The following is a 27,358-nucleotide window of genomic DNA, read 5'->3' on the forward strand; positions in this document are numbered from 1 at the left end:
GACGACTCCCTCGGTCTCTGAGCGGCACAAGCCCCGCCCAACACGCCTCTGAGCAGATTAGTGGGCGGGGCGTGCGCGCGCGGCCCCGCCGGTAGGCTGAGAGCGAGCGCGAGCGTCATTTGCCTGCACAGCTGTGCGTAGCTCTTTGTCGGTCTCCGCTCTGCTCCGCAAGTCCCTGTCCGCCCGGGGAAGCGATACAAAGAGACGGGCACACGGCATGAAGCAGAGCCAGCATGAGCGCGACAGACGCAGCAGAGCCACAGCATGAACCTGACCGGACTATAGCCTAGTCCTGTCCGCACACGGATGGTATTTCTTCCGAGTGTATTAGCTCTTTGCCGATGGACACACTGGATTGTACCCAGCACAGAGAGTCGAGAGCGGGGGGAGAGGGGCGGACTTGATCGCACAGGTATGGTCTTGTCGTCTGGGTTCACCAAATATGTAGTGTTCCCTTTTCTTAGGACAGTGGAGACTGCGGCAGCTCTCGGTGGTCTGCCCGACGCGGGTATGTGCGGGGTGATAGTGTTTTGCTTTTGCAAAGCTTTTCAACTCTACTAAAGGAGCGTGTAATAACGAGAAGCTCTGTTGTGTTGTGGAGCTCTTGGGCAACAGTGTTAGCTGCTCCGCCGCAGTGCTGCTGCTGCTGGTGTGTTTGTGTGAGACTGGCGCCTACGTGCAAACTTGCTCGGCCAGTGTTGTGTAAGCTGCACGTAGACGGCAGGGGCTGCGTATCGGACTCCCGTGATCAAAATACATAGTCCCGAGAGAGAGAGAGGTTTTGTTACAGTAATGATTTTATCGCTCCAGCCTGGAGACGCAGCTGTAATTGCTGGCTTGACGTTAGTAAAAGACCAAAGACACAATGCTTATTGTGCAGGACTATTTCACAGTAGAGCCGTAAAGCAGTCTACCTGCGTGGCGGCACTTTGTCAGGAGAATGGCTTTAACTGGGTAAACCTTAGTCCTCTGCTGGGTTTGGAATGAGCCACACACTTTCCACACAGAACTAAACCTAGGCTTTAGCACGGTGTGGTCAGTGTCCTGACAAGTATCTTGCGCTAATGGCAGAAGTGTTGCTGTGTTCAGCTGCAGTTGGGATAGTCAATTTGTCGCAGGACAGGTTTCGTTTTTTCGCTGAGAAAGGGCGAGGGCTGTGTTTGAAGAAAGGAAAGAGAACTCTTATTTCCTTTCGTTGCTCGTCCAAGCAACTATTAATCATATCGTTATGCACCAAGATGACTTCACCTTAGAAACTGAGCTTATCGGATTATGTGTTATCTTAATGACTACTTATTTTCTTTCTTTTCTCCCAGGGCTATCTGGCTTTAGAAGGAGATCATGGATAAAACTTTGCACATTCTCCAGAAATCAGCAGACGGTGTGCCGACTGGGCTGTCCCTGGATATCAGCTTAAACATGGGTGAAGGGGACGACTTCACAGAGAACCAGATTGTGGGGCTGTCTGATAAAATCCCTTTAGTGAAACCTTTTTTCAAAAAGAAGCCAAGAAAATTGGATGCCAAATGTCTCCACCGTGCCCTGGAGGACCCCATCTTGACCACTCTCCTCAACACGGACACTTTGGTCTCTGGAGACGGGGTGTTTGTACCCCGGAACCAGCCGAGCCGGACACCTGGCAGCCTTTGTGCTGCTGCAGTGGTCAAACAGAGCTGCATGGGCCAGGACTGTTTAAAGAACACGTCTACTGCGACTGATGGCTCGGCAGGGCTAATGTCCCAGGACACAGATGTGGAAATAGCTGATACTACTGCAGAACTGGAGGAGACGGAGCGCACAGTAGAACCCCCCAAAATCACTGATCCCCCCTCAGACAATAGTCACTGCTTTCAGGTAAAAGCAGGCCTGAGGCCAGCTGGGAGTGTGCCCTCCCGCACGGATCTACCCCCCATAGTTAAAGCTCAGATCCCTCTTCAGGACTGCTCCCACAAAAGCAATGACCTTCTAACCTCTGTGGCCAAAAGCCCAAAGCTCAAAGACTGCACTGCTGTCCAGGAGTCTCATGCCCTGCTTTTACCCACTGCCCTGCCTGACAAAGGAGTGTTATTTCAGGATAAGAGTGAGGAGGCCTCCCTGGACCTGGTCTTTGAGCTGCTCACACAGCTGCAGTATCACACGCACCAGGCCGACTCTGTTGACATTTGTGTGGATTTCCTTCAAGGACTTTGTGTTTACGGCAACGACTGTGCCCACCACCACACGGTACTGCCCTACCACTGGCAGATCCGCAGGAGCAGCACTCACAAGTGGCAGAGTGTGGCCGACGAATCCCAAGAACAACTGGAGAGACTGTACTGCAACCCAGACAATGAACAAGTGCGGCTCAAGTATCAGTAAGTACTGTTTCAACCACCTGCACTCTTAACCGGGTGTATTTTAGATGTGGTTTCAACAAGGGGAAGGAGATACACTTAATTTCTCCATTTTTCTTTTGAATGACGTTTTTTTACTTTCAGTTCTATCAATTCAAGGTGGGAACCAAGCAACCAGTCATGCATTGTGGCTGAGAAATATTCCTAATCTTCCTTAAATTGGCCTTTGAGAGCTTTTGAATGGTGTTGCCATTAAACAGGGGTACTTTACTTAACTGGTGAACAATATCCCATTTGAACAGGTGAACAATATCCCATTTCTACAGTTCAGTAAATCTGCTTTTAGGGAAGAATAAAGTCGACAGTCCGTTGCATGCACACTGGTACTTTATGGTGTTACTGAATGGACTCGAGAGGGGTAAAGCGATAGGTAGTTTGCTTGTGACAAGGCAACAATGGTGCGGTAAGCAGATAGCCTTCTTGTGGAGGGTGATAAGCTACTTCTGTGTTGGGAACAGGAGAGCACAGAACAAGGGCTTCCTCTTTGGTTTTAGCGGCAGGGCAGGAACACAACTGAAAACGTCAACACTCCAGCTGTTCTGTCTGTTGTTCTGTGTGAGATGCATGGAGCCGAGTGAATGCGCCAGGAATAAAGGCTTCTTTTACATACTGAGCTAGTGCCGGCAACTACAGCCATATGTGAAGAAGTACTAGTAGTTCTTGCAGAAATATAAATGGCCGTAAAGGAGAATACATTCTCTGGATGATATAAATCTAGTAAAAACAAAATGTTATTTGAGACTAGACTCTTGGATGTCAAGTGAAACATCTACAAGTTAAAATCCAGCCCTAATTTCTTTGGAAATGTTTTTTGGGGTGTATATTTAATTTGTTAGAATGACTATGGGTCACATTTTAAATTCAGTTTCAATGCTCAGGAATTGGCTTCATAATCAATACTGATTTTGATACCACACTGATAACCAAAGCGTAAACTATAGACAACAAAATAATAGCTTTCATTGTTTCTTCAAGTTGCCATATGCTAGTTCTGATAAAGTTAAAGATTATGCTTAAACATTCAGGAAAGCTTAATATCTGATTTTCCATATTTTGACCACCCTAGTGTCTTCACATCTGCCCGTGTCTGTGCTTAAAAACTAATATTGCCTCCTGTAGAGCTGGAAGGTGTACTGATGTATTAATCCAATCTTGAGAAGATGTGCAAAAGTACTGAAGAAAAAGTATATTGTCTATCTGTTGCAAAACCAAAAGAGACTGTTCAAAATTAAATTTAGTATTTGTTCACCGTGTGGGTTTGTATTTACAAGCCGTTGATTTTTTATTGCGATGTTTGAACCTCAACTAGGACATTTACAGCCATATTTTGGGCGATATTGACAAAAATATTTAAACAAAGCATCAGAAATGTGATCAAATGTACCTGTAAACGTCCTAGTTGAGGGATGGCGCAAATTGTAAATGGATAATCAAATTAACCGCAAAAGCGCAGAAACATCACTTATATACTTTTGTTTAAGAGATTACACGGGACGTTTCAGTCTCTTATGGAGGCCATTTTAAATAGTTTTAAACTTTTAATCATAGGCAATATACTCAATATTCTATTTTAGCACATCCGGTATTTTTCAAATACATCTCCCACCTCTAGAGACAACCATATCAAACTATCACATTGACTTCCACGACCTTTTATCTGCCTCTTGATTTCACTTCTCCGTTTCCTTTCATCCGCCCCTTCTCTCTGTGCCTGCAATGGGCCTGAGCGTACTCCAAGAGCTGGACTTAACAGCTCCCCCGCTCCAAAAGCTGTGAACTTTCCTGACCCTCGATTGCCTTGTGCGGTCAGCGACACAGGCGTGCTTGGCAGCTTCTCCCCTCTGTCTCACTCACTCTCTCTCACACGCACTCACTTGTGTTCACCGGCACTTGGCACGCAGGCGCTCACACGAAGCGGCTAACACAGAGGCGCTCAGTGGCTCGGATTGCTCACATGCACGCCTCCCTCCTCCTCGCAGCAGCAGTTCACAGTCGCGGACACACACGCACGCAAGCATTTGGCAACAACTCGTGGGCTGACATAAAGGAGCATGCAGCGCTTCCTGTCAAACTACTGTTTCTCTATGTTCACACACAAGCGTATCGCAGACCAACCGAGCCGTGACCCCCCCCCCTTTTTTTTTGGGGGGGGGGCGAATCGAGTAGTGTTTGGACAAGGAGGTTACGTCAGATTCCCATGTCTAGAAGTTTGGACTGTAACTCGATGATATGGGGATGACACGAGGTCGTGTACTACTGGCTTCTTCCTCCTATCAGAAACCGAATATGGAAAAGTTACTGAATATGCAAAATTATATCCATAACAACCAAAACAATTTGACTAAATAAGCATTTCCTTTTGGATAACCTGGGTCGGACTAAAACGAGTTACAACTTCTTATTCCTTGATTAGCAGATAAGTAGTTTTATCTGTGTTGCTGATGACGTATCCCATCTCGGTGACCTTACTGTCAACTTAAAGCTGCGAGTCATCTCTACAGTGAGATAAGTTGAAGAATCATAATTTCCATTTTTCAAAGGCCTAAGGCGGTGCTGCTCTTCAAACTGCAAAGTGCTGACGAAGTTAAAGGCCCCATATTATGAGAAAGGGACTTCGACCTTTTTCTGTTTAACCGCGCCGTTTCCCTCCGCACAAACATCCCGGAGTTGTTTGGTTTCATTTAGAATCGTCTCTTTGTCAGCGCTCCAAACGTATTGGCCAGCAGAAGGCGTTTGAGCCGCTCTCTACGCTCGGTGTCCGTACGTTTACGTTTTGTTTGAGTTTTGCAACCCTGACCTAAAACCTGTTCGACTGTTTGCAAACGGCTGATTGAAAACGCTGACGTCAAACATTTTAACAACATTTAGACACAATACCTCAGGATACACCATTTTCCAACTCCGGCGTGTTTACCTTTCAGCAATAAGAAAACAGTGGCTCACGAACGCCCTGAAGTAACACACTGTTGAAAAGGTCTTTGCCCTGCTTTGCTCTTTGCGTCAGGCCACTTTGTCACTCATCTCGGATCGTAATTGTTTTATTTTCAGTCAGAGAAAAGCTGATACTGAGTGAGTCATACCTGAGGCCATTAGAGGACATTAGAAGCTCAGACATTTGCATTATTTACTTCATCTTACTCCGTTTCAAAAGGTTATTATCTAAATTTGTTTTTAAAAAAAGCCCCTGGCTCAATCACCCAAGTTTATTCCACATAGTTAACATTTATCAACACCTTTTAGCTATGATTGCTAAACGTTAGAACCTTTTGCGAAAGCTTGAGTGTTTTATTTATTTCGATGACCTAATCAAGCTAATAACCCTCGTCTAATTAAGCTTGCACGCCGTTCCGCAGGTTGTAATGGTTTTATTGTCACTAGTAAGCAATCGGGCAGGTAATTTTCACGCGCCAACCCGCATCTAAAAGGCAAAAGAGACCACCCCCAGAAGACTTTGTAATTCGGTCATTGAGCAATCGTTTTAGTTATTTACCAAAGCTTTGTGTCATGAGAGCTCTCCTAATACCCCTCCGACATAATCTGTCCCTTTCAAACACACTCGCCATCACCGTGGATACCAGCCGCACATGATAACACCGTTAGCGATCTAAAGAGCAGCAGATGACTTGACAAGCTCTAGCGTCGGTATGGAAACGCAGCCTTGTTTTTTCTCATTTTCTTTCCCCTCTCCCACTCCGCTCCACAAAGACGAGCGCATGAGAATTTTTTGAGAGCGCCGGCCCTCAGTGTGTGATTATGAGGCCGGATTTTGCACACGTACGATCCATTGCACAGGTTAATCCCGTCCGTATGATAAGGAACGATGGAAGTCCGGCTTAATCCACCTTAGTCATGAACTCGGCTGTACAAAGGAATGTCCCAGTCCCGGGCAAGGTAATCTAATGTTTGCAGATTTATGTTTCGGGGTCCTTCCTGTTCTAGTGTTACGGGGGAGTGAAGGAAGGTGGGAACGAAAACACTTGTTGAAGTTAGTCATTTCCTCACTCAATTTTCGCAAGTTACTGCTCACCGCAGAGTATTAAACCGAGCTGTAAACAGGATTGAATCATGAGCATGTGCGAAAACATGATTAACTAAACTATGTGTTCTATTGGCGTTTGAGGATCGAGGGTTGTCAAAGTATATATAGATACTACCAAAAAAAGTATCAAAACTAGATATAAAAAAAGGAAAAATATTGTGGTGTTGAGTGTGGAGCTTTTTTTTTTTTAATCACCAAAATAGTTTGAAATGTTTGCATTGTGAAGAAAAGGTCTAGCGTTTGTATTTATTTATTCAAAGCATTTTCACTAATGGTCAATTCAATACAAATATCTATGAACATGTATTGTAATGGACAGTGAAGCTTCGACTGTGTAATGTTACACAGTTGATGCTGTTGCTATCAATAATATAATATTTTTTAGTTAGCAATGCCTTTTTAAATGTCTATCTTAAAACTCAGAGGACATCGCTCGAAGGCAAGACAAGTTTATTTGTAGAGCACAAGTTATTCAAAATGCTTTAGGAAAAGATGTAAATAAAATCACCAAACTTATCAAAACAGAAACAAGCGTTAATAAATGTACTTTAAATGAAAAGAGTGCAGATAAGAAGAAGACCAAAAATGTATAAATAGTTATTTTAAATGTTATGGGTGTAATTATATAAGTCTCAGTCATGGTGAGTAATAAACCATTCAGAATTCCCAGTTTTAAATTAACTACTAAAACAGCACATCCACTGCAGAAAGCAGCGTTCCACTTCGAGAACATAACCTGTTACACGGTTGACAAAATAGTTATTCAAACACGTATAAACATGAATCAGTTAAATATAATGTCAGTTTAAGTGTGCCAAATAATTGTTTATGCCACTTTTTTTGTGAACACACATTAAAAACTACACAAAGTCACTATAAGAGTTAAAAAAGTTCTGAAAACAGACAAATAAGTTAGTTGATAGCTAAGTTAACATCACATTTAGCCTTGGTACACTTCCCGCTCCAGTGTGGCCTGTTGTTCGTTACATGTGGAATCAAAACTGAATCCCTTTCTCTGCCAGACCCATAAGCTCTTTAGTGATTTTGTGTACCCGTTCATAAGGCTGCACGTGAGCGGCTGAAATACAAGCAGTCCCTTTGTGTGCAGCAGGTGTGGGAAGGCCCGCTCGTCATTAAAAGACATAAAGAGTCACCGCGCACCAAGGAGCAGAGCGACCTGACACCAGCGTAACCGTGCGCGTGGGCGAGTGCGTGCGCCTGTGTGTGTGTGTGTGCGCTCGTGTGTGTTTATATCGCTGGGAATCCCGTGCCAGCGCTTTGTGTACAGTGTCACGATCCAGAGAAGATAAAAGGCAAGGCTGTGTGCGGAGCCGGTTGTGCGTGTGTGAGATAGGTTTGTGTGTTTGTGTGTGTGTGACAGACTGTGTTATGAATCAGAGAGGCGAGGTCTGGGTCGCTCGCCGCTGCTTACTCACACTCACTGTTATCGTTCATCCACCTTTCTTCAGAATTAACGTTTTCCTTTGACAATAAATACAATCTACAAACCCCCATCCCTGCTATTTATTAATAACATCAACATTCATATCTACGTAGCGTCAGCAAAAAGAAAAAAAAAACATATGTTGTGTTTTTTTATAATTATAATTGGGATGTCACTATAAAGAAGTTTTTTTTTTTTTGAGAAATTGTGAATAATCGTTAAATTGAAAATAATGATACTCAAATCACTTTTACCATGATTAAACAGTGAAATGTTTAATTTTCTTTCGTTCAAGATAATTTGTCAAAACAAACGCTAGGTAAAAAGTATTTACATTTAGATGCATTTTTGCGACTATATCATGCATTAAAACTGCTCTTGACCATCTCTTATAGTTTGGCGCTTTTGGAGATTTTTTTTTTGAAGATTCATTAATTTAGACAATTGGAAAATTACAATGATTTCTCTTTCAACAATCATTGACACTAAATCTCAAGTCCCTTCTCCCAGCACAATCCTCACATCCCTCCACGGTTATTCTCTGAAGTATTTAATAATAATAATAATTTGAGTATTTCTCACCTTTCGTTGACACCCATTTGCTTTTGTTTTTATCACTTTTTCATGTCTAATTCTATCCTTGAGGTGCTAACCACACTGATAATAGTGTGCATTCTCCCCACGCCTGCCTTTTTATTATTTGGCCATGTTTTTCCCTCTTTTCGGCCTACTTGTACAGTCTGTTCTTTCAAGTGTCCCAAGCCAGGTTGATTCATCTTTTAATCTTATTGTACACTGTATGCTTTAAATGTTCAGACTGGCTAAAGGGTTGGGCAATTTAATCAAATTTGTTTCACGATTCATTTCTAATATTTAATGATCAGCTCGGGACCACAGCCAATCCTCTGTCAGTAGAAGCATGTGGTTTGGAGCACACTTAAGACTTATTTTTTTAAAAGAAAAAATTAAAACCGAATTGAAAATTTAGGAGGAAAAAAATGCAACTCTTTATTGCTGAGCCCAAGCTGAAGAACACTGGTAAGCTGGTCTACACAGTCTGGGAGAACTGGGAAGATGTCCTTACAAAACAGTTGTTGCTAAATGTTGTAGTTTTGGAGCTTATTTTCAGGCCAGTGGTTTTTCTTACATTTAAACATTTGATTTTAGGAAGCAAAGAAGCTGGGTGTTTTATCGGAATTTGGAGATTTGTTGAATGCCAAAACTACAGTTCATCATGAAAATCTTCCACTAGAAATGTGATCTTGGAATAATAATAATAATAATTGGAAATAAAATAAAAAAAATTCAAATCTTCATTACTCCATGACTGGTATCACCAAATAGGCAACACATAATGATTGCCTTGAATTCATTTAAAAAAAAAAAAAAACATGACCTTAGTTAATGGCAAAAGGGAATGAATTGCCTGTCCGAACAAAAATTTACCCGAATTATCCAGTAAAACAATTAGCACAACCAAGATTTCAAAATTCACTATTGTTGGAACTAACAACCCATGACATGGAGGTGTCAGGCCAAAGCAGGCTTCGTCAGCAGATTTGCTTGACTGACTGACCGATCTGGGCATAACTGGCTGAGGATTGCATGTGCGTACTTGAACCTGTCAGAAGAATGCCTGCATGCTCATGTTCAATTTTTTTTTTTTTTTCTCCTCCCAACTGTGTGACGTGCACAATAGCATGACTGATGCTGGTATGCGGGTCCCTGTACGAAGAGCCGTGAGAACATTTCCAACCTGTGTGTATGTGTCTGTGCGCGTCAAAGGCAGCACTGCACAGGGATTAAGCACTATCCTGACGGCGCCAAAGTTTTCTTAACCTTTATTTATCCCGGGTTTTGCAGAGCCCTGAGAAATGCATTCTTTTTATAGAAGGCTGATAAACAAATTCACTCCTGGGAGCTTCTTAAATGAGCCGAAAACAGGTTCGCAAGTGCCTTCTCAGCTCCACCTGACTTGTTTTTTTTCACCCCCGGCACTCACTCAAGGGTTTCGCAGCAAGTCTATTCCCACTCCTGCTTTCCTGTTGATAGCAAAATATATACATGTCTTTCTTTGAATTATATCTGGAGGCCACTGTTGCTCAGAGCAGCATGACATTTCAAGCCAGGTCTTGAGCGTAGTGCCGGCGTAGGCTTGCCGCGTGTCTCTCTCCCTCCATCACCAGATTGGCTAACACAATCGGAGTGCACATTCTCATTGCACTTAATTTAACCACAGGAATGTTATTTTTCAAGGCCTACAAACTAATCTGAGAGGTAAGATGGGACGGGACTTTAAAAGAAAAGGTGATAATTCCTTTCAAAAGACTCTTAACGCAAGAAATTGTTTCACACAGCAGCCGAAAAGATCAAATTCCTTGGTCATGAACGCCCCATTGCTGTCTTGTTGCGAAAGTTGGCCTGACCTGAGTGAAAGGGAGGTCGACTGTGACACGGGGACAGCCTGACGGTAAACGGGCACATTACTGGCAGCGGCGCGTTTGCCCGTGTCACTGTGGCAGGCACACATTGTTTGTACTCAGGTGAATCTTCTGTGCTTTCTTTTTCAAACGGAACGCAAACAGTGCAGGGACACACCGTTAAGTCCAGGAATGGAACAGTGCTATGACAGAACAAAGCGATACGAAAAAGGAGTTACAAGGAGTGCTTTCGGGCAAAGGTGAAATCGTTTAATGAGCTTTTGTAAGGCGAAGCGTGCCACTCCTATTTGCAATTTGCTTTTCATATCTTTTGTCATTTCTCGTCCAGGCCTTATATTCAAACATGCATTCAAAGTAGAGAACATTAGCGCGCAGCCCATTGTTCAGTAAAGAAAACATGACATGCAGTCTTAAAGCTAAAATGTGTTGAAAGTTGGTGCTAGCTACACGTTAGCTTTGTTGTTGCTTGATGAAACAATTGGCGATATAATGGGCTTTGACTTCCCGCTAACCTGATGACCAGACAATTCTTCTTCTCATCCAGTCCAATCATATTACACGTCCTCTTCCAGTCACGGCCTCACATCATGACTGAGCAAAACCTGCCCTCAGCTAGCGTCTGTATAATTAGCTTGGCCCAGAAGATGAGTCGGCAGTAATTATCACCTCCTGAGTGAAACTACCGGTGCGAGCGCGCAACCCCAGTGACCGGCACCACATACAAATGAATACATGAGCGCAGCATAAGGTTTCACTTCCCCGAGCTGTTTGCACAAGCTAGCAAGTTGTTGGTCAGGACTAGCAAGTTGCCACATTCACACATTCCTACACACCTAGCATGGAAACGAAAACTAGAACGCTGCGAAGTTTTGACCACTCCAAAACAACACACGCCTTTGATTCTTAAATGACCCATGACCGACCTTTAACCCGGAATCCAATTAGTTTGCTAAAAAAGGAGAGAAAAAAATCAATGGGGCCATTAAGAGTGGAAGGCTGCGTGCGTGTTTGCACTATGTGTGCTAATCCCCGAGCACATATAGCCTCGGCGCAGGGCTGCTGTCTGCTCCTCATGCCGGTTGCGTGCCAGAGTGATGCCCACTTTCATACGAGGGCCATGTCTGACCCAGAAAGGATTTGCCAGAGGCCGTATGGCGCAGTGGAGCAGAGACACTGATGTGCAGAGAGGGGATTTGACCCATGAAGCCCAGACTGTGTGGGGTTAAGGGAGGATATGCCACAGACTCTTACTTTAACACACATTTAGCAGCTTCTTTGTCTGTTTGTTGTTTCTATTACTCTCAAGAAAGACAAAGAAATAGATGGGGCTATTCCAAAAGTCAATGGTGGAAATGCCAGTTGAACTAAATTTCGTCGACAACTGTTGGGTTACGTTCTGTTGCCTTTAATAAGAAATACTTTTTTTTTTTTTTTTTTACACCTAGATATCTTAGTTTGCCCTCAAATCACTTTTTACATTTAGTTCAAATAAACATCGGACACAGTAAAAGTGAAATAGTTTGACCCAAATCAGATTTTAAATTTGATCAAACGTGATTTATTGGCTTGAGCCATTCCATGGAATGGAATGCGGCGAGTCTTTGTTCTTGCCTGGTTTCTTCTTATTATTATTCACGGTCATTTTGCCACAACTCGGACATTTTTGACCTGAACATCGATGAAAAGTTCCACATGGGGACATAGACGCGATCGGTCCTATTGATATTGTGTATTTTCACTATTGGCCAGCAGGGGCGCAATTAATGCCTTCACTTCCTCTTATTTTGATGGAACATTTCCTCTCGTGCCGTGGTCTTAGCATTAGCGTTAGCATCAGCATTAGCGGCGGGTCTCTGGTGCTAGGTGACGGAGGTACAGAGAGGAAGGGGTTTAAAGAATAAAGTCCAAAGAATGTCTAAAGTCTAAAGAATAAAGTCTAAAGAATAAAGTCTAAAGAATAAAGTCTAAAGAATAAAGTCTAAAGAATAAAGTCTAAAGAATAAAGTCTAAAGAATAAAGTCTAAAGAATAAAGTCTAAAGAATAAAGTCTAAAGAATAAAGTCTAAAGAATAAAGTCTAAAGAATAAAGTCTAAAGAATAAAGTCTAAAGAATAAAGTCTAAAGAAAAAAGTCTAAAGAAAAAAGTCTAAAGAAAAAAGTCTAAAGAAAAAAGTCTAAAGAAAAAAGTCTAAAGAAAAAAGTCTAAAGAAAAAAGTCTAATGAAATAACGTCATGAATAAAGTCTAAAGCATAAATAATGAAGTCTACGACAAAGTCTGAGGGGAGGAAGAACTTCTATAGGATACAATGACAAAGGCATCTCATGACCTCTTGGGCTTTGTCAAAGCACTGGAAGTCAAATCACTGGAAGAACAACTTTTAGGACTATGACAAAGTCTGGGGAATAAAGTCTGGCGGTAATGCAACACTCGGATGCCAACCGCCATAAAACAACAACAACAGTCTAAGGAATAAAGTCTGGCGGTAATGCAACACTCGGATGCCAACCGCCATAAAACAACAACAACATCTAAAGAATAAAGTCTAAAGAATAACGTCATGAATAAAGTCTAAAGAAAATAATAAAGTCTAAAGAATAAAGTCTAATGAATAACGTCATGAATAAAGTCTAAAGAAAAGAATAAAGTCTAATGAATAACGTCATGAATAAAGTCTAATGAAAAGAATAAAGTCTAATGAAAAGAATAAAGTCTAAAGAAAAGAACAAAGTCTAAAGAAAAGAATAAAGTCTAAAGAAAAGAATAAAGTCTAAAGAAAAGAATAAAGTCTAAGAGAAATGTCTAGAGAATGCAGTGCCGGGGAAATCGCGATCAAAGGGGAAGGCGGTCGTTTGGGTGGTGAGAGCCGTCATCACCGCTACCGCGGCTTTATTTAATTTATTTTTTACTCTGGCCCGATAAAATGTTTTTACTTTGACGTAATTGTAGATCAAAACCTTTTTTTTTTAGAAATGTAAGTTATTGGAATCAGTAATCTTGTTAACATTGCCCTGTTGCCTCTTACATTTCTCTTGCCTCTCTTGACATTTCCCATTTTAAATTATAAAATAATATTGTGGAGATTTGTTATTTATTGAATGCAAATGCAGAATCATCTTGGCTATTTGTATCCAAGATGAGTCCTTGAGCAAGTGGTCGGAGTCCTTGTCATCTCCCTCACGAGACTCGGGCAATTTGCATTTCAATGAGCTGACGGGTTTCTGAAAATAAGCCACGTAACAACAGGGTCGCCGTGCCACGACCGCAGGATCCCGTCTCCCCCAGTGAATATATTGTGATCTTTTTTTCGTCTCTCACCGCGCCTTTGTTCTCTTCCAGGAGCCGCGTCTTCTCTCTCGATTTCGGGGCGATGCGAGTGTGCGACCTGGAATTTGACCGCGTGCGGCGACTGACCACGCCCCCTGGCACCACAAACCCCGCCCCCTCTCCAAACTGTCACACCACGTGGAAATACTACTGCAGAGACAACTTTGGCTGGAGAGAATACTCAGAGGTAATGCAACGTACAGAATAACTGTGTGCGCCAATCAATCTCGGCGTCTGGCTTGGATCAATTCAGACAGACGCACTTTGAAATCCACAGCTGCGTCCTACCAAAGGCAAAAGACTTTACCCATATTGGCTCTTCTTTGAAACCTACTGTATTCTTGTCTAATTTAGATTAAAAAAGACAAAACGGAAAGCATTTTTGCCTCGTTTTGTCTCGATGACGATGGGAAGATCTGCAATAGTTCGCTTACTTTTTATACTTAATAATTTAGTGGCTTTTTGCTTGCAACGTTGAGCATACATATTTTTCGTTGCAAATAAAAACATTTATCGAACCAAACGAGCTTAAACTGTCTACCCAGAAGTTGACATTCATACACACATGTCAAAATTACAACCGCCACAAACAAGTATTTTAACAATTATTCAAATATTTGACAATTTATTAATTTGTTAGTAAAATATTGTGATCTCATCTCGATTATTTGGTTGCAGCTCCAGCTAAAAAAACCAGACTACGCTCCATTTCAGTGCAGACAATAACAAGACGGTTTTTAGATCTTTGTAATTCGCACTAAAAGCTTGTCGAGGCATTTAAAAATTAAGCAAATATCACAATAACAGATGCATATTGTTGTAATATCGTACCCATTTGGATATTGTTTCTTCCTGATCGGTAAAAGCCAGTGAACTAAATAAAAAAATGATTCAGTTGATTGTTGCAGCCCTAGTAAACAAACTGTTTCCAAAACCACTCAATTCAGACCCAGTTAGTGCTTTTTATTGCCCGTTCAATTTTCACCGTTGAGAATGTAATGCGTTCTATATGAGTTAAGAAACACTTAATTACATCCAGTGTTCCATACTTTCACTCATTTGCATTTGCCTTGTCTTGTTTCGTCTCAGCCCGTCGTGAAGCTAATCGAGGAAGCCAGCGCCAGGGGCCTGAAGGAGGTCCGCTTCATCACGCTCCAAAACCAGTACATCCTCAACATCCGGGAGGGCTTCCAGCAGAACGCCGTCTTCGGCTTCAGGCGGCAGATCAAGAAGCGGCCCATGTACTTGTCCTCGGTGGTCCTCACGCCACACCTGCAGTACGTATAACGCCAACACACACACCACCGTCCCGGAACCCACTGAAAGCCGTTATTGTGAGCGCTTGTCTCTGCGGATGAGAAATGACTCGGATAAGCCCCAGGTTTAAGAGCGGCTGATAATAATTACTTTGAGCATTAAGGTGTAGCAGGAACAGCCAGTGTCCCTGTGCTCACATCTAAAGGGCGTTTGTTTAAAGGTCTTGTTGCATCTTAATCTCCAACCCCCTTCCTGCGTCAGCGTTCTGTATAGGAGAAATAACACATTAGAAAAACAAACCATTATTGATGTTGAGCAAAGATCTTGATGTCATATTTACAGGTGCAGTGAGAAAAAAGTCTCGGGAAGCGCTTTGGAATGGATTCACAGTCTGCTTTTCTGTTGCTGTTTTGGAGCGCGCGCCGTATACAATGTTACAGCTAAACAAGGAAACATTTGTGTCAGATTATGTGGCTAAAGGTGATTCAAAAGTCTATTACTGTTAAGCAGACGTAAGAAAGGAAACTCCCAATTAGAGCTGCAGTGTTGTAGTGAGTCAGCATACTCGGTATTCAGAGGATTGCTGGTTAGAATCCCTCTAAGGACACACATTTTTGATCTTATCCAGGATTGTAAATGGCTTCATTCTCGCTAGTATGAATCCTGCTAAGTTCTCTCTCCTCTGAGCCTACAGTTCATAAATCATCTGGAGACTCGTTCTGAGCATTTCTGCTTCAAGTCACGTTTATTACAACTGTATGGCCGCATTAGCGCGTCGGAACAAGCTAGGTTTGTTTATCTCCTCTATGTAATTTCCTCTCCCGCCAGTAGACGGAGCTCTGACTCAATTCCTGATGTGGGAAATGCCTGACTTTATGAAGTAGTGTGTGCTTTTTGTTGACCAAAGTGGTTTAAAGGCCAATAACAACACAAAGAAAGCATTGTACGCATGTGTCTTTAAAAAAAAATATCAGTCATGGTAAATGGTGTTTGTAACAGTCTAGTAATTATAATGTTATGTTTGACTATTACAGTTTCTGAATTGTAAAATGCAGCCGTCACAGTAATGCCTTTTCATAGTTCCACGTTATATGAGCTAACTTCCATTGTTGGCTTTTATTTCTCAGATAATAGAAGTCTAGACCGATCCATTGTGCTCGACAGGAGATAGTGTTGAATTGGAGTGTCCCAAAAGAAAAAGAAACATCAAACAACAAAAATGGGGTCCAGCACATTTCGATAATAGACAAAATGTGATTTGTATTAGATATTGTCAATCCAGACCAATTGTGGAATGGAATGTGTTTTTACTGGGAAAAGCTGAACCACACAGACGGAAAATGAGATAATGAGGAGAGCGAGAACAGATGAGGCCGAGGACAACAACTGTGTGACAACAAAACACACCCCACATTCTTGTCATTATTCACATCTAAGGCAGAATTCTCCAACAGAATAGTTCTTTTAGCACTTCCAAATCGATAAATAGGAGTAGATTGGATCCTAGCATAGACCGCTACAAACCGCATTCTGTTCACAACATCTTTTAACCGTAGTCTCGGAACACGGCGTCCTAACAGGCCTCGGCGGACCCCGAGTCCCCAAAATGGAGCGCCAGACACGGGACGAAAGGGATCCGATTAGGCCGGTACAGGGAGGTCAGGGAAAGTGCGAGACAGACAGAGAAAGGGAGACAGAGAGGGGTCTTAAATGGTTTCCAGACTGGCTCTACAACAAAGGAGAGGAGAGAGATGAGTGTGAAACTGGTGTCTGGAATGAGGAATTCTGGTCCTGGGACTTCTCCATCTGTTTGTCGAGTGTTTGTGTTAACGCAGTATTAATCCCACCGCGCAAGGAGCAGAACAACTGGGACGTCAAAAACACATTTGCAACAGTGTTTTATTTTGAGCTGGTTTGAAATGGTAGAATGTAGGATATAATATTAAAGGAGGTGTATAGTACTAATGGTCTGGCTTCTAATGTTTGACTATCCAAACATACCTGGAGGAGTTTTTATTCAGACATGAGTCCGGACAAGTTTCACGGCTTTGAATGAGCGATTGACCAAAGGAAATGCTTCTGGACATTTGATAGAAATTTATGGAATACTGTGCAAAACACTTTAATATTATACGTACATTTAGGGCTATTTTACTTGTTATTGAATGTTTTGTGTTCTCATTCTTTCATTCTCTACTCATTGAAATAACTGTTAAAATGTTTAGTTAAATCATTTACCATTTTGTAGTGTCCTGAGCTAGGCAAACTCCCCATCATGCATTAGCAATAAAATCCGACACAGGGATAATGGAAATATTTGCACCATTATGTTTTCTAAATGTGGTGATTTGGTCATGTTTTTAATACCATAGAATCTTTTTAACCAAAAAAAGTATGTCACAACTCACAGGTGAAAAACACTGTCCTTTATTATACAGAAATGTGTTTATGAGCTTTGTTCTTCAAATGTGGCCCCCGGGAAAAAAATAATAGACCACCGCAGTTAGAATATTCATTATGAAGTGACTTTTAAAAAATGTGTTCATTATGTCTATGTCATTAAGTCTTTGTTCATGCTTTATTAACGTGCGTTTTTATCATTTCCTAATTTTGACATTATTTGGTGTATTTATTCCCGTTGTAAATATATGTCATAGTTTTATAATAACCAAGTAGCCATTTGGGGAGAAAAAGTTGAAAAATCTGTAGAAAATAACAGGAAGTGACGTCACACTAGTTTATGCATAATTTACACAAAATAAACAACTTTTTTCACCCCTAAACAATAATTCAACAAAATGAAGGTGCTCGCATATATTTTTATTTGTCAAATTAAAAAAAGAAAAGACAATTGATCAGTTTTGGCCCAGTGGTTGTGAGCTAATTTCCCACTGTGATGTCATCAATTACAAACAGGAAGTTTAATTATACAAGTAAAAATGAGCTTTTCTGAGATGAAAACAATCATACTTTTTTAGCAACATTTTAAATATATTTATCTTGACTATTTTATTTTATTTTAGTTCAGTGAGTAGTCCAACCTCATGGGCACTTAAAGGCTATTCAAAGTGTTATAAAGCGTTACAGAGACTCTAAATGTAAAGAACCTCCTTTTGTGCGTCATGCTACGGAAACATTGCTGTAACAATAGGACAGTGTTGCGTAACAAGAACGTTCATATCAGCATGGCAGCTTAGCAACAGCACACCATCTATTATCCAAAAGATTAGCCTCAACATTTTACGATCCATTTTCATTTGTACGTCTACATAATGGCACATCAAATGCAACTTCAAATGGGAACCAGTCCAACCAGTGGGAGTAAGCCTTGAATAATATTATGTTAATGTCATTTCAAAACCATGATTGTGCTCCGGGAGAATCTACGCATCTCCATAATAATATAACAAAGCTGACTGTCTATCAAAGCAGGTTAGCATAACACGGAAAAATGTCCTATTTCCATTCTCCCAAATGCTTTTGGGCTCAGCTGTTTGTTTTAGTGCCAAATGTCATCAGAGGGAAAGTGTGTCAGGCCATTGTCCCGTGGGTGTTTGGGACGTGCGTGCGTGTGTGTGTGTGAGGAACAGTCTGTCCCAGAGGCTGCTGAGGTCATCAGTTTGATTGGCACTCTCAGTTCGTCCATCCGATCTCCTGATGTTTTTCCTTCTCTTTTTCGATACTTTACCTCTTTATCAATACTGTGCAGCAGAGAATGTTCGCTCAGGTTTAGACTCTGAATATGGTCCTGGTTTTGAACACCGTTTTATTCTGGTTCCTAATTTAGACTTGATTTAGACCTTCTTTAGTCCTGGTTTGGACAACGTTTTATGCTTTAGTCCTATTGTATTTCTTATTTGTTTAGTCCTTGTTAAGCTGTTGGGGCGATTCTCAATCAAATTCCCAATTAACGGTAACTGGTTTGGTCCTGCTTTGAGCCCAGTTTAGTCCCGGTGTAGACTTTCTTTGTTTGATTCTGTTCTAGTCCTGGTTTAGTCCTGCTCGAGTCCAGACAGGTTCAGTTGCCGGTTCAGTCTTACTTCAGTCCCAGTTTTCACGTGATCCTGGTTTAGACTTGTTTTAAGCTGGAGTTAGTGTTAGTTTAATCCTGGTTTATTCTTTCCCTTCTTTGTAAAGACACTAGAAAACCACACTCCTGCAACCTCCCTGGTGCTCGTCTGCCCAGGCCCATTACCTCCCACATTCCCTCTCCTCCCTCTTTGTCTCTCACCCCCTCCCTTCCTCCTTCCCTCCGTCCCTCCTCCTGCTGCCTTGTCCCTTCCATTTCACACTTGTTTTCTGCCGTGCCGTCTCCAAATCTCTGGGGGATAAGAGACATCGATTGAGGCCACAGACACACAGAGATGACAAACTGTTGCACGGATCACTCCTTGACAACGCCACACTTTTTTCCCTTTTCCCCTTTTTCTGTCTGATAGGGTTCTAACCACATTTACACTTGGCCAGAGATAACTTGACAGCCAAATACGGTTATCCACAAATGCCAGGCGCAGTAGTTTTCTCGGCACATCCGTGACAGCTCCGGCAATTGGTGTTTTATTCTCTCTCTCTTTCTCTCCGTCTCCTGTCGTGATGTTTGGTGTGTGGATTTCATTTTCACACCGTCCTGCTGTTTGGATGGGTCTCTTGATGGCTCCCGCAGAGATTTCCTCGCTTCACAGCGCTCACGCTCATAGTTTGTGAAATGTGATTTGGATCGTAGGCGTCCTCAATGCTTTATTTTAGTATAAGATTAGATATGATGAGTTCAGTAATGTGTTTGTATGCTAAAGTGTGAAATTTAGTAGTTTTGAACTGGTAGGTGCTGCTGGGTCACAAAGTTATGAGGAGGTTGGCTGTTTTTATTACTTGTTGGCAGACTGGTAGTTCTATATTATTCCATCCCTCTTTGATCAAAGGCATCCACATTGAAACAGTTCTTGCAGCCCTATGTTTTTGATGTACCAAAGATATTGAGAAAAGGCCATTTAAAATCATTATAAGGATATAATAAACTAGTTTTATTTAATATAAATGCGATTTAAAAACAAACGGGACAAAAACATGACCATGTCTAGCCTATATCGGATTTAATCTGGGCTAAAACTGGGACCAAACAAGTGCAAGTGTGAACGCAGCCTTAAACAATTCAGAAACGGTCCAGTTTTGTCCATTTGATGTTCTTTTTTCAGTGTTTATACTTGTGTGTGTGTGTGTGTGTGTGTGTGTGTGTGTGTGTGTCTGTCTGTCTGTCTGTCTGTCTGTCTTCAGTACTAGTTTTCTTATTGAGAAGTATATTTTATTTTAACAGCCTTAATCATACTCACACAACCAAATCTCTGAAAAACTGTTCTTGTGTCTTTTGTTTGTGCGCAGGACACTGGGAGGCCTGTCTCTCTCCTCTTTGTCCTCCTCGTCCTCTGCAGACCTCTCCTCACCGCAGCCGCTGTCTCCCACCAGCAACGGCCCACCCAGCCTGTTCCCCGAGACCTGGCTGCCCATGAGCATGAGCCAGGACTTCCTGCAGGTGCCAGTGTCCCGGGAGGACCGCAGCTACCGCACCGTCTACAGCCTGTTCCACAAGACCGTCTCCGAGACCAAGTTCCGAATCATCAAGATCCTCCGTGTGCAGAACCCCTTCCTCTGGGAAAAGTACAAGAGGTGAGCCAGAGACCCAGACCAGGACCCAGACCAGGACCCAGACCAGGACCCAGACCAGGACCCAGACCAGGACCCAGACCAGGACCCAGACCAGGACCCAGACCAGGACCCAGACCAGGACCCAGACCAGGACCCAGACCAGGACCCAGACCAGGACCCAGACCAGGACCCAGACCAGGACCCAGACCAGGACCCAGACCAGGACCCAGACCAGGACCCAGACCAGGACCCAGACCAGGACCCAGACCAGGACCCAGGTCCTCATTATCAGAGTATCTTCATATCATTTCATATCTGATTTTCATTCCTTTGTGCAGTGTAGTGTGGGTGGTGTATTATTTTCCTGATGCTACACGATGTCCTGAGAATTAATGGTTTGTTTGGGGATTTGGGTGAGACGATTTCCTGACCACATTTGTCATATGAGAATCTTGTAATAATGACAAATAGTACCGTGATGATTAGGTTTACACGTCATAATTGAGTTTTGAGAAAGGTTATTTATTATGAGTAAATAAATAAATGAATGACGAAAGCTTTATGGTGACATTACAATGACATTGTGCCTTATCTATAAATTATCCTCACGCTTTATTGTAGGGTTTATTCTTTAGAAAAGGAACATGAGAATTAAAGGTGAACTACTGGAAAAAAAAAAAATCTTGCTTTTGATTTCATCCCAATTTATGTCAGATAAATCAAAATTGTATTTGTATCAGGTTTGATTGCCTCATAACTCTACTACTTCTAACAAGCAGGTGATACTTTTCACATCTTATCGTACACATGAGCTGAAGGCACTGCTCCATCTGAAGCTGTTATTCAAGTTGAGACTTGAATCTGAGCTTTGTTTTAACACAATCCAACTGTAAAGAGTTTTAACACAATTTTTTCTAGTCTAGTCATACTCATCTTTTTGTTCAATCAATCAAACACCTAAACTCTCGGATTGATCAAAGGCTCCTGAAAATGTGTTGTTTAAATTTAAGCGTCATAATTTAATTGAAACGGAATTACAATGTACGCACTTAACAAATCACAAAGGCTGCAATATTTGAAGTATCATAAATTCGTTCAATAAAATAACATAAAAATCACTCGCTCTGTACAAAAATGTTCTGAAACACACGTGGTTCTTGTTTGTCAGTTGTTTTCTCAATTCTCCTGGTTTGAAATGAGAACTTTGAACGCTTCGGTTATTGTTCTCTTGAGGACTATTTTTGGCTACTCTTTTTGCTAGTAAACATTAATATACACATTTCTAACATTAAATAACAAACGCCGCAGTGTTTATCCTCCTCCATCCGGGTCATATTGAAATCTTTGGCTTCCACTTCTTCCTCCTCTTAATACTTCCTCATCCAGATTTCTGTCAGTCATAGAAGGAACACATAAACTCAGCTGGTGGGAGAGAACAGTTTATTAAAAGTGCTGCGAGCAGGACGGATGCACCAGTGTTTCTCATGGAGGAAGTGGAGGCTGAGAAGTAGGCCAAGCCCGGCAGCTGCGCGGGGCTCCGTGAGAAACAGCCGAGGTGGTTTTGAGAGGTCGGTGAATGGGGCGAGTTCTGGTGGTGCCCGCGTGTTTTTGCCCCATGGCGCTGCGGTGAGAGCACGGCACGTAACATCAGCTGGGACGGTGTGCCATGTAGGCTAGTTTCAATATGACTGCAGTGTGGTGGCGGCGAGCTGTTCGCATCGAGTCAGGTGTGCGTTTGTTTGTCAGAAGAGCATGTTTTCATGTTTTGGTGGGGAAAAAGTATTGTATTTTTGCACATGTTCTGTACATAGCTTAATACGAGACGATGCAGGTGAATACAGGGTGAAAAAAATGTAGACAGATCAATTTAAAACCTTTTTGAGTATGATTATTTTAAATGTAGAAACTATAGTGAGCACGCTAAATGCAAAAATTACACAGTTGCTTTTTTCAAACTTTATTTTAGCAGGCAGAAAATCAAGAACAAACAATAGCATGCGCGTCTGAAAGGGCCGGGCCGATAGATTTATCAAGCCAATACCCGATATTTGGCTTGCTGTTGTTGCGTTTTCAATATTTTAGAAGGCACACAAATCGATTTCAAGTTGATGTAAAGTTCTTAAATTAACTTTTTCACTTATAAATAAATAAAAACAAAACACTAAAAAAAGACGTGCAATGTGTTTGCATGGGATATAAAATTATATGGTGCATTATTGTGTAAACATGCATCCATATTTTTAGCCTAATTGTTCTTCTATGTCCACTTTTACACATTAGTGTGTTCAAAAAAGTATAACAAAAAATACTGGTGCCAAATATCTGGATACTGGAACCGATGTATTACCCATCTCTAATCCAGGCAGAAACGATTGTATCAAGAGGTGCTAAGAAACTGAAAGGTACAATTTCACATACTGATTTATGGATGAAATGAGGAAACATTTGTGTAGAGTAATGTTTGTTACGATACTAAAATTTCAAACTTGATTTTGATTCTAAGGAAAAGGCTCAATACTGGTTTTGATACCACAATGTTAATTTAAAAAAAAAATGTTTTTATTGTTACTATTATGGGTAGTTGATATGAATAGACCATGAATTGAACCACTTTACACTATATTCCAATTTTCCATATCTCCAAAACTATGATTGTGATATTTTCTATGGATATATATCTCCAAGCTCTAGTTACTATGTATGTCTTGTACTAGTTCACTATATAAGAGTTTAGTCATTTGCACTAACCCTTATATCAAGACAACCTGAAAACCACCTCTGCTCCACTGTCACTGTTACAGGTTTGTGTGTATTGACAGCAAGTTCTCTGCTCGTAGTAAAGGTTACACGTGTACAGTACGCGCACGGGTTTGCGTGCGGTGCCAGTCAGACGGAGGTTACGAGGGGTCAGCGCTCGGTCACCGCCGTCTGCCCCGAGCCTGCCTCTCACGCTCCATTGATCCACTCGCACGAGGAGATCTGCGTGTGTCTGTGCCACGCTCAAAGAAAGGATTACAACTACTACTGTAAACAACTCACCTCACACATGCTACAAAGGGGCCGTCCGTCTGTCAAAGTTTGAATCCTGAAGTGTCTTTTATTTTGTAGTGTTTTCTGTTTAATGGACAGCACAATAGTAATCCTTTTCTCCCTCCCTCTCTTTGCCCTCACAGGAAGAAGGAGTACATGCTGCGTCGCATGTCTGATGTGGACAAGCTCCTGAGCGAGCGGCACCTGTTCCACGGCACCTCGGCGGACGTGGTGGAGGGCATCTGCAAGCACAACTTCGACCCGCGCGTGTGCGGGAAACACGCCACCATGTTTGGTCAGGGCTCCTACTTCGCCCGCAAGGCCGTCTACTCCCACAACTTCTCCAAGCGCTCGCCCAAAGGGGTCCACTGCATGTTCCTGGGCAAAGTCCTCACTGGCAGGTATGGAGTTTTTTATTACTTTTAGTTATTTATACATTTTATTCAACTTTTACACAACCGTATTTTCCGGACTATAAGTCGTTTTTTCATAGTTTTGGCCGGGGTGCGACTTATACTTATATTTATACTTGTATTCTTATACTCCGGTGCGACTTATATGTGATATTATTTGTTATTTTCACACTTGCAACCACATTTCATACTCCAGTGCAACTTATATATGTATTTTTCTTCTCTATTATGCATTTTTTGGCTGGTGCGACTTATACTCCGGAAAATACGGTATAGCGTATACCTTAAGGCGATGTACCTGAATCTCAAAAACATTTTTAAGAACCGTTTTAAGTATAGCCTAGCCTCCTAATTATAAGAATTATAAACAGGATAAGTCTATAAGCATTTTTCACAACTTTCAGAAGCCAGAGCAGAGTTTTGCAGTAATGCTAACAACTAGCATGCTAACAAGGTACCAACAATAACTGTCTCGTATTCAGAAGTTAAAAACAATAAAAAAATTAGATGCAAACAACACACAGTGGTCTCAAGTCAAATTTGTTCAAGCCAAATATAAATTACAATTTTATTTTTATACGTATGTAAAAGTTGATTATCCAATCAGAGAGAACTATGAGCTCCTCACCCTGGTTTACATCATTCAACGACTAAAACCCAAATGGAATTTCTTTATTTTATTTGTTACTCTTAAATATTACACTCTTTTTGTAAGACGTTGCCATTTCGGTTTTAAACATGGCTATTGCGAATTGCAGCTGTACTAAACCCCTAACAAGCAAAACGGCAATGAAACAAACGGTACCATCCAAGTTTCTTTGTGCGAACAATTCAATTTGATCTTTATTACTTGTTATTATTGTCAGATGTGAGCTGGAAAGTACCATCACTTTTCCTGATTCTGAAATGAAGGCCGTATGTGTCCTTTTCCCTCTACGAGCTGTGCGTTTGGCTCTGTTTATCACAACTACCTTCTCTCCAAGTACACAAAGTCTCTCTGTGTCCGACACGACACATCCACACCGCTTAACTCATTTCCGATTAGATTTTCTCAATACATCAACCTCTATTACTCCGGAGGTCCCTTTCCATAAACCATCAGTCACTCATCCTACAATGCCGGCCTCAAACGCAAGGCAAATGCAGAGGAACACATGTAAAACAACTGATTTGGCTGCACTCATGGCTCTGGCCCGGAGGATGGCTACACAATACAAGGCCAACCTCCACCTGGATCTCATCTGTGCCAGTGTGCAGACTGAGACATTCAAACCAGACCTGAGCCGGGCCCGGCCCAATCATAAAGAAGATATCTGTTCTCCTTCCTCCACCAGATCTGGCTCACGCTCCTCTACCCGCTGTTCTGCAGGGGGGGAAAAAGATCCATTATTTATGACTCTGGAAAATTTGGAACAAAGGTTGATGGATTACAGATCTCCCAGTCTGGACTTAAATATTTTAGAAATGCGAGAAACATACTTTGAACAATTTTAATGTTTTTTATGTTTACTTTTAGTATCTCGTGTATTCAGAGTTTACAGAATAGTAGCAGTTGTGAGTAAATAAAAGTGATTGGCGGCTAAAATGGTTAAATATTATTCAATGAGAAAATATCCAACATTTTTAATTTTTTTGAATAAAATTTTTTCAGTTTGTTTTTTTAGTTACTGATGGCAATGTTCGCTGTACCTGATTTTTACTGCCTTAAAAACATAGAATATTTATTCCGAGCATCGTAATTGCTCACCATGAGGAGTTTCTTTCTGCTTTCCACACGTTTCAACGGTCTTTGCAAATTTTGTTGTCACAGTAAAGCTAACAATAACTAACACGCTCGCAGTGCACTTCCCGGTTCCAGAGAATAACACAAAACAAAACAAATTTAGCTCAACTATATGGAAATAACTTTGGTACAGCCTCAAGAAGACTACATTTTACAATAATGACAAATAAGAACAAAACAAGGATGAAATCACCAAAGACAACATGACTCATAGTTTTAAATCTTAATTTCAAATATAATGCAACGTTTTCTTCAGCTGTGAGTGTTTGTTCCAGGTTCCAACCACTGGCCGTTCGTTTGGTGTGCCCCATTTTTGAAATCAAGTAGAACAATGACTAAAACGGCAAACCTAATGATTTGATTTTCTCGTTTGTGCTGCAGGTTTACAGTAGGAAACCCCTCCATGCGGCGGCCGCCTCCCATCAACCCGCGCAACCCATCCAGCGACCTCTTCGACTCGTGCGTGGACAACTGGGTGGACCCTCAGATCTACGTCATCTTCAACGATGACCAAAGCTACCCCTATTTCATCATCCACTACGAGGAAGTGCCCACCACCGTCTCAGTTTGATCGCACCAACCCTCCTCGTAGTTCTTCGTTTTTCGGATTGTCAAGGGTACCAATACATTAAGACCGTTCTGAATATTAAAAAAAACAAAAACATACTTTTCTCACTTGATTTCGAATGGATTGATATATCTCTTAATTCGCCTAACAGAATACTTGAATTAGTTTGAAAGAAAGTCTTGGAGAATCTCGCAAATGGGACACATCTGTGTAAATCTGGATCCAACGATCGAAGACTGGACCGCATCAAGGAGGAGCAAGAGCGGCGCAAACCAGATCAAACTGGACACAACTGGACTCTAAACAGACTGCTTCATCACAGAACGATGGGGGACGAACTGCTGACAGCTTATACCTACCACATCGACCGGACACGTCATCCTGGAGAGACGACTATTTGGACATTGGACAAAAACGGACTCGCCAAACCGACCCGGGAACCCTCGACCGACTTGGTACTTTCGGACTTTTTGACTCCCAAGTCTCTGCACTGCTGTAGACAGTAGCATCTTGCCAGTACTGTGAATGAACAAGTGGTTGTATTACTCCGAGGAAGCGACAAACAACCGATTAGTGGCTTCCAGCTTTTCGAGAAACCCTTTTTAGTTGTTTTTTTTCTTACAAAAGGTTTTAAGTGTTTCCACATGGCCCTTATTTTTTGTGCTGCGTGTTTGAATCTTCTTTAGTGGACACTATTCTTGTGGCCTGTTCGACTAGACAAGATGAACTGATAGGGTTTTGTTTGCATGACGCCATTGCTGTTGGGGCTGGCCGTTCTAGCCTTGGCTTGCCCTCCTCTTTGGTTCATGAGGGGGTTCGACACCGGCACCGCTCTGCCGCTGCGGCGTGGTGCGCAGAAGGGGGTCTCCCGGGACACTCGCTCCAAGACTGTGGTTCCATTGAGACAAAATGTACAGATGTTCTTTGTTTCTATTTGAGCTGTGCCTTTTGTTCATAAAAATGTTTATTTATGTTAAATGTAAACATTGATTAAATAAAAAATCCAAAAGAGAAAGTGACCAAA

The 27,358-nt window shown here is 41.8% G+C and overlaps 1 protein-coding gene across 1 annotated transcript; it reads left to right on the top strand.

Moving 5' to 3' along the window:
* The first annotated feature begins 115 nt into the window (after nucleotides 1-115).
* Nucleotides 116-27,358, top strand: tiparp (TCDD-inducible poly(ADP-ribose) polymerase). Its single transcript, XM_072461145.1, has 7 exons — nucleotides 116-412; nucleotides 1,317-2,354; nucleotides 13,656-13,830; nucleotides 14,733-14,920; nucleotides 20,277-20,561; nucleotides 23,714-23,971; nucleotides 26,148-27,358. The coding sequence occupies exons 2-7, from the start codon at nucleotides 1,342-1,344 to the stop codon at nucleotides 26,335-26,337; spliced, it is 2,109 nt and encodes a 702-aa protein (XP_072317246.1). The 5' UTR covers nucleotides 116-412; nucleotides 1,317-1,341; the 3' UTR covers nucleotides 26,338-27,358.

The sequence above is a fragment of the Eucyclogobius newberryi genome, unplaced genomic scaffold, assembly GCF_026437365.1.
Source record: "Eucyclogobius newberryi isolate DKJ021-1_F unplaced genomic scaffold, fEucNew1.0.hap1 SCAF_10, whole genome shotgun sequence".
Taxonomy (NCBI): Eukaryota; Metazoa; Chordata; class Actinopteri; order Gobiiformes; family Gobiidae; genus Eucyclogobius; species Eucyclogobius newberryi.

Coding starts and splice junctions, on each gene's coding strand:
- tiparp (XM_072461145.1), top strand. CDS start 1,342: ATGGATAAAACTTTGCACATTCTCCAGAAATCAGCAGACGGTGTGCCG. Junction 13,831..14,732: donor GCTGGAGAGAATACTCAGAG/GTAATGCAACGT, acceptor GTTTCGTCTCAG/CCCGTCGTGAAGCTAATCGA. Junction 23,972..26,147: donor GGCAAAGTCCTCACTGGCAG/GTATGGAGTTTT, acceptor TTTGTGCTGCAG/GTTTACAGTAGGAAACCCCT.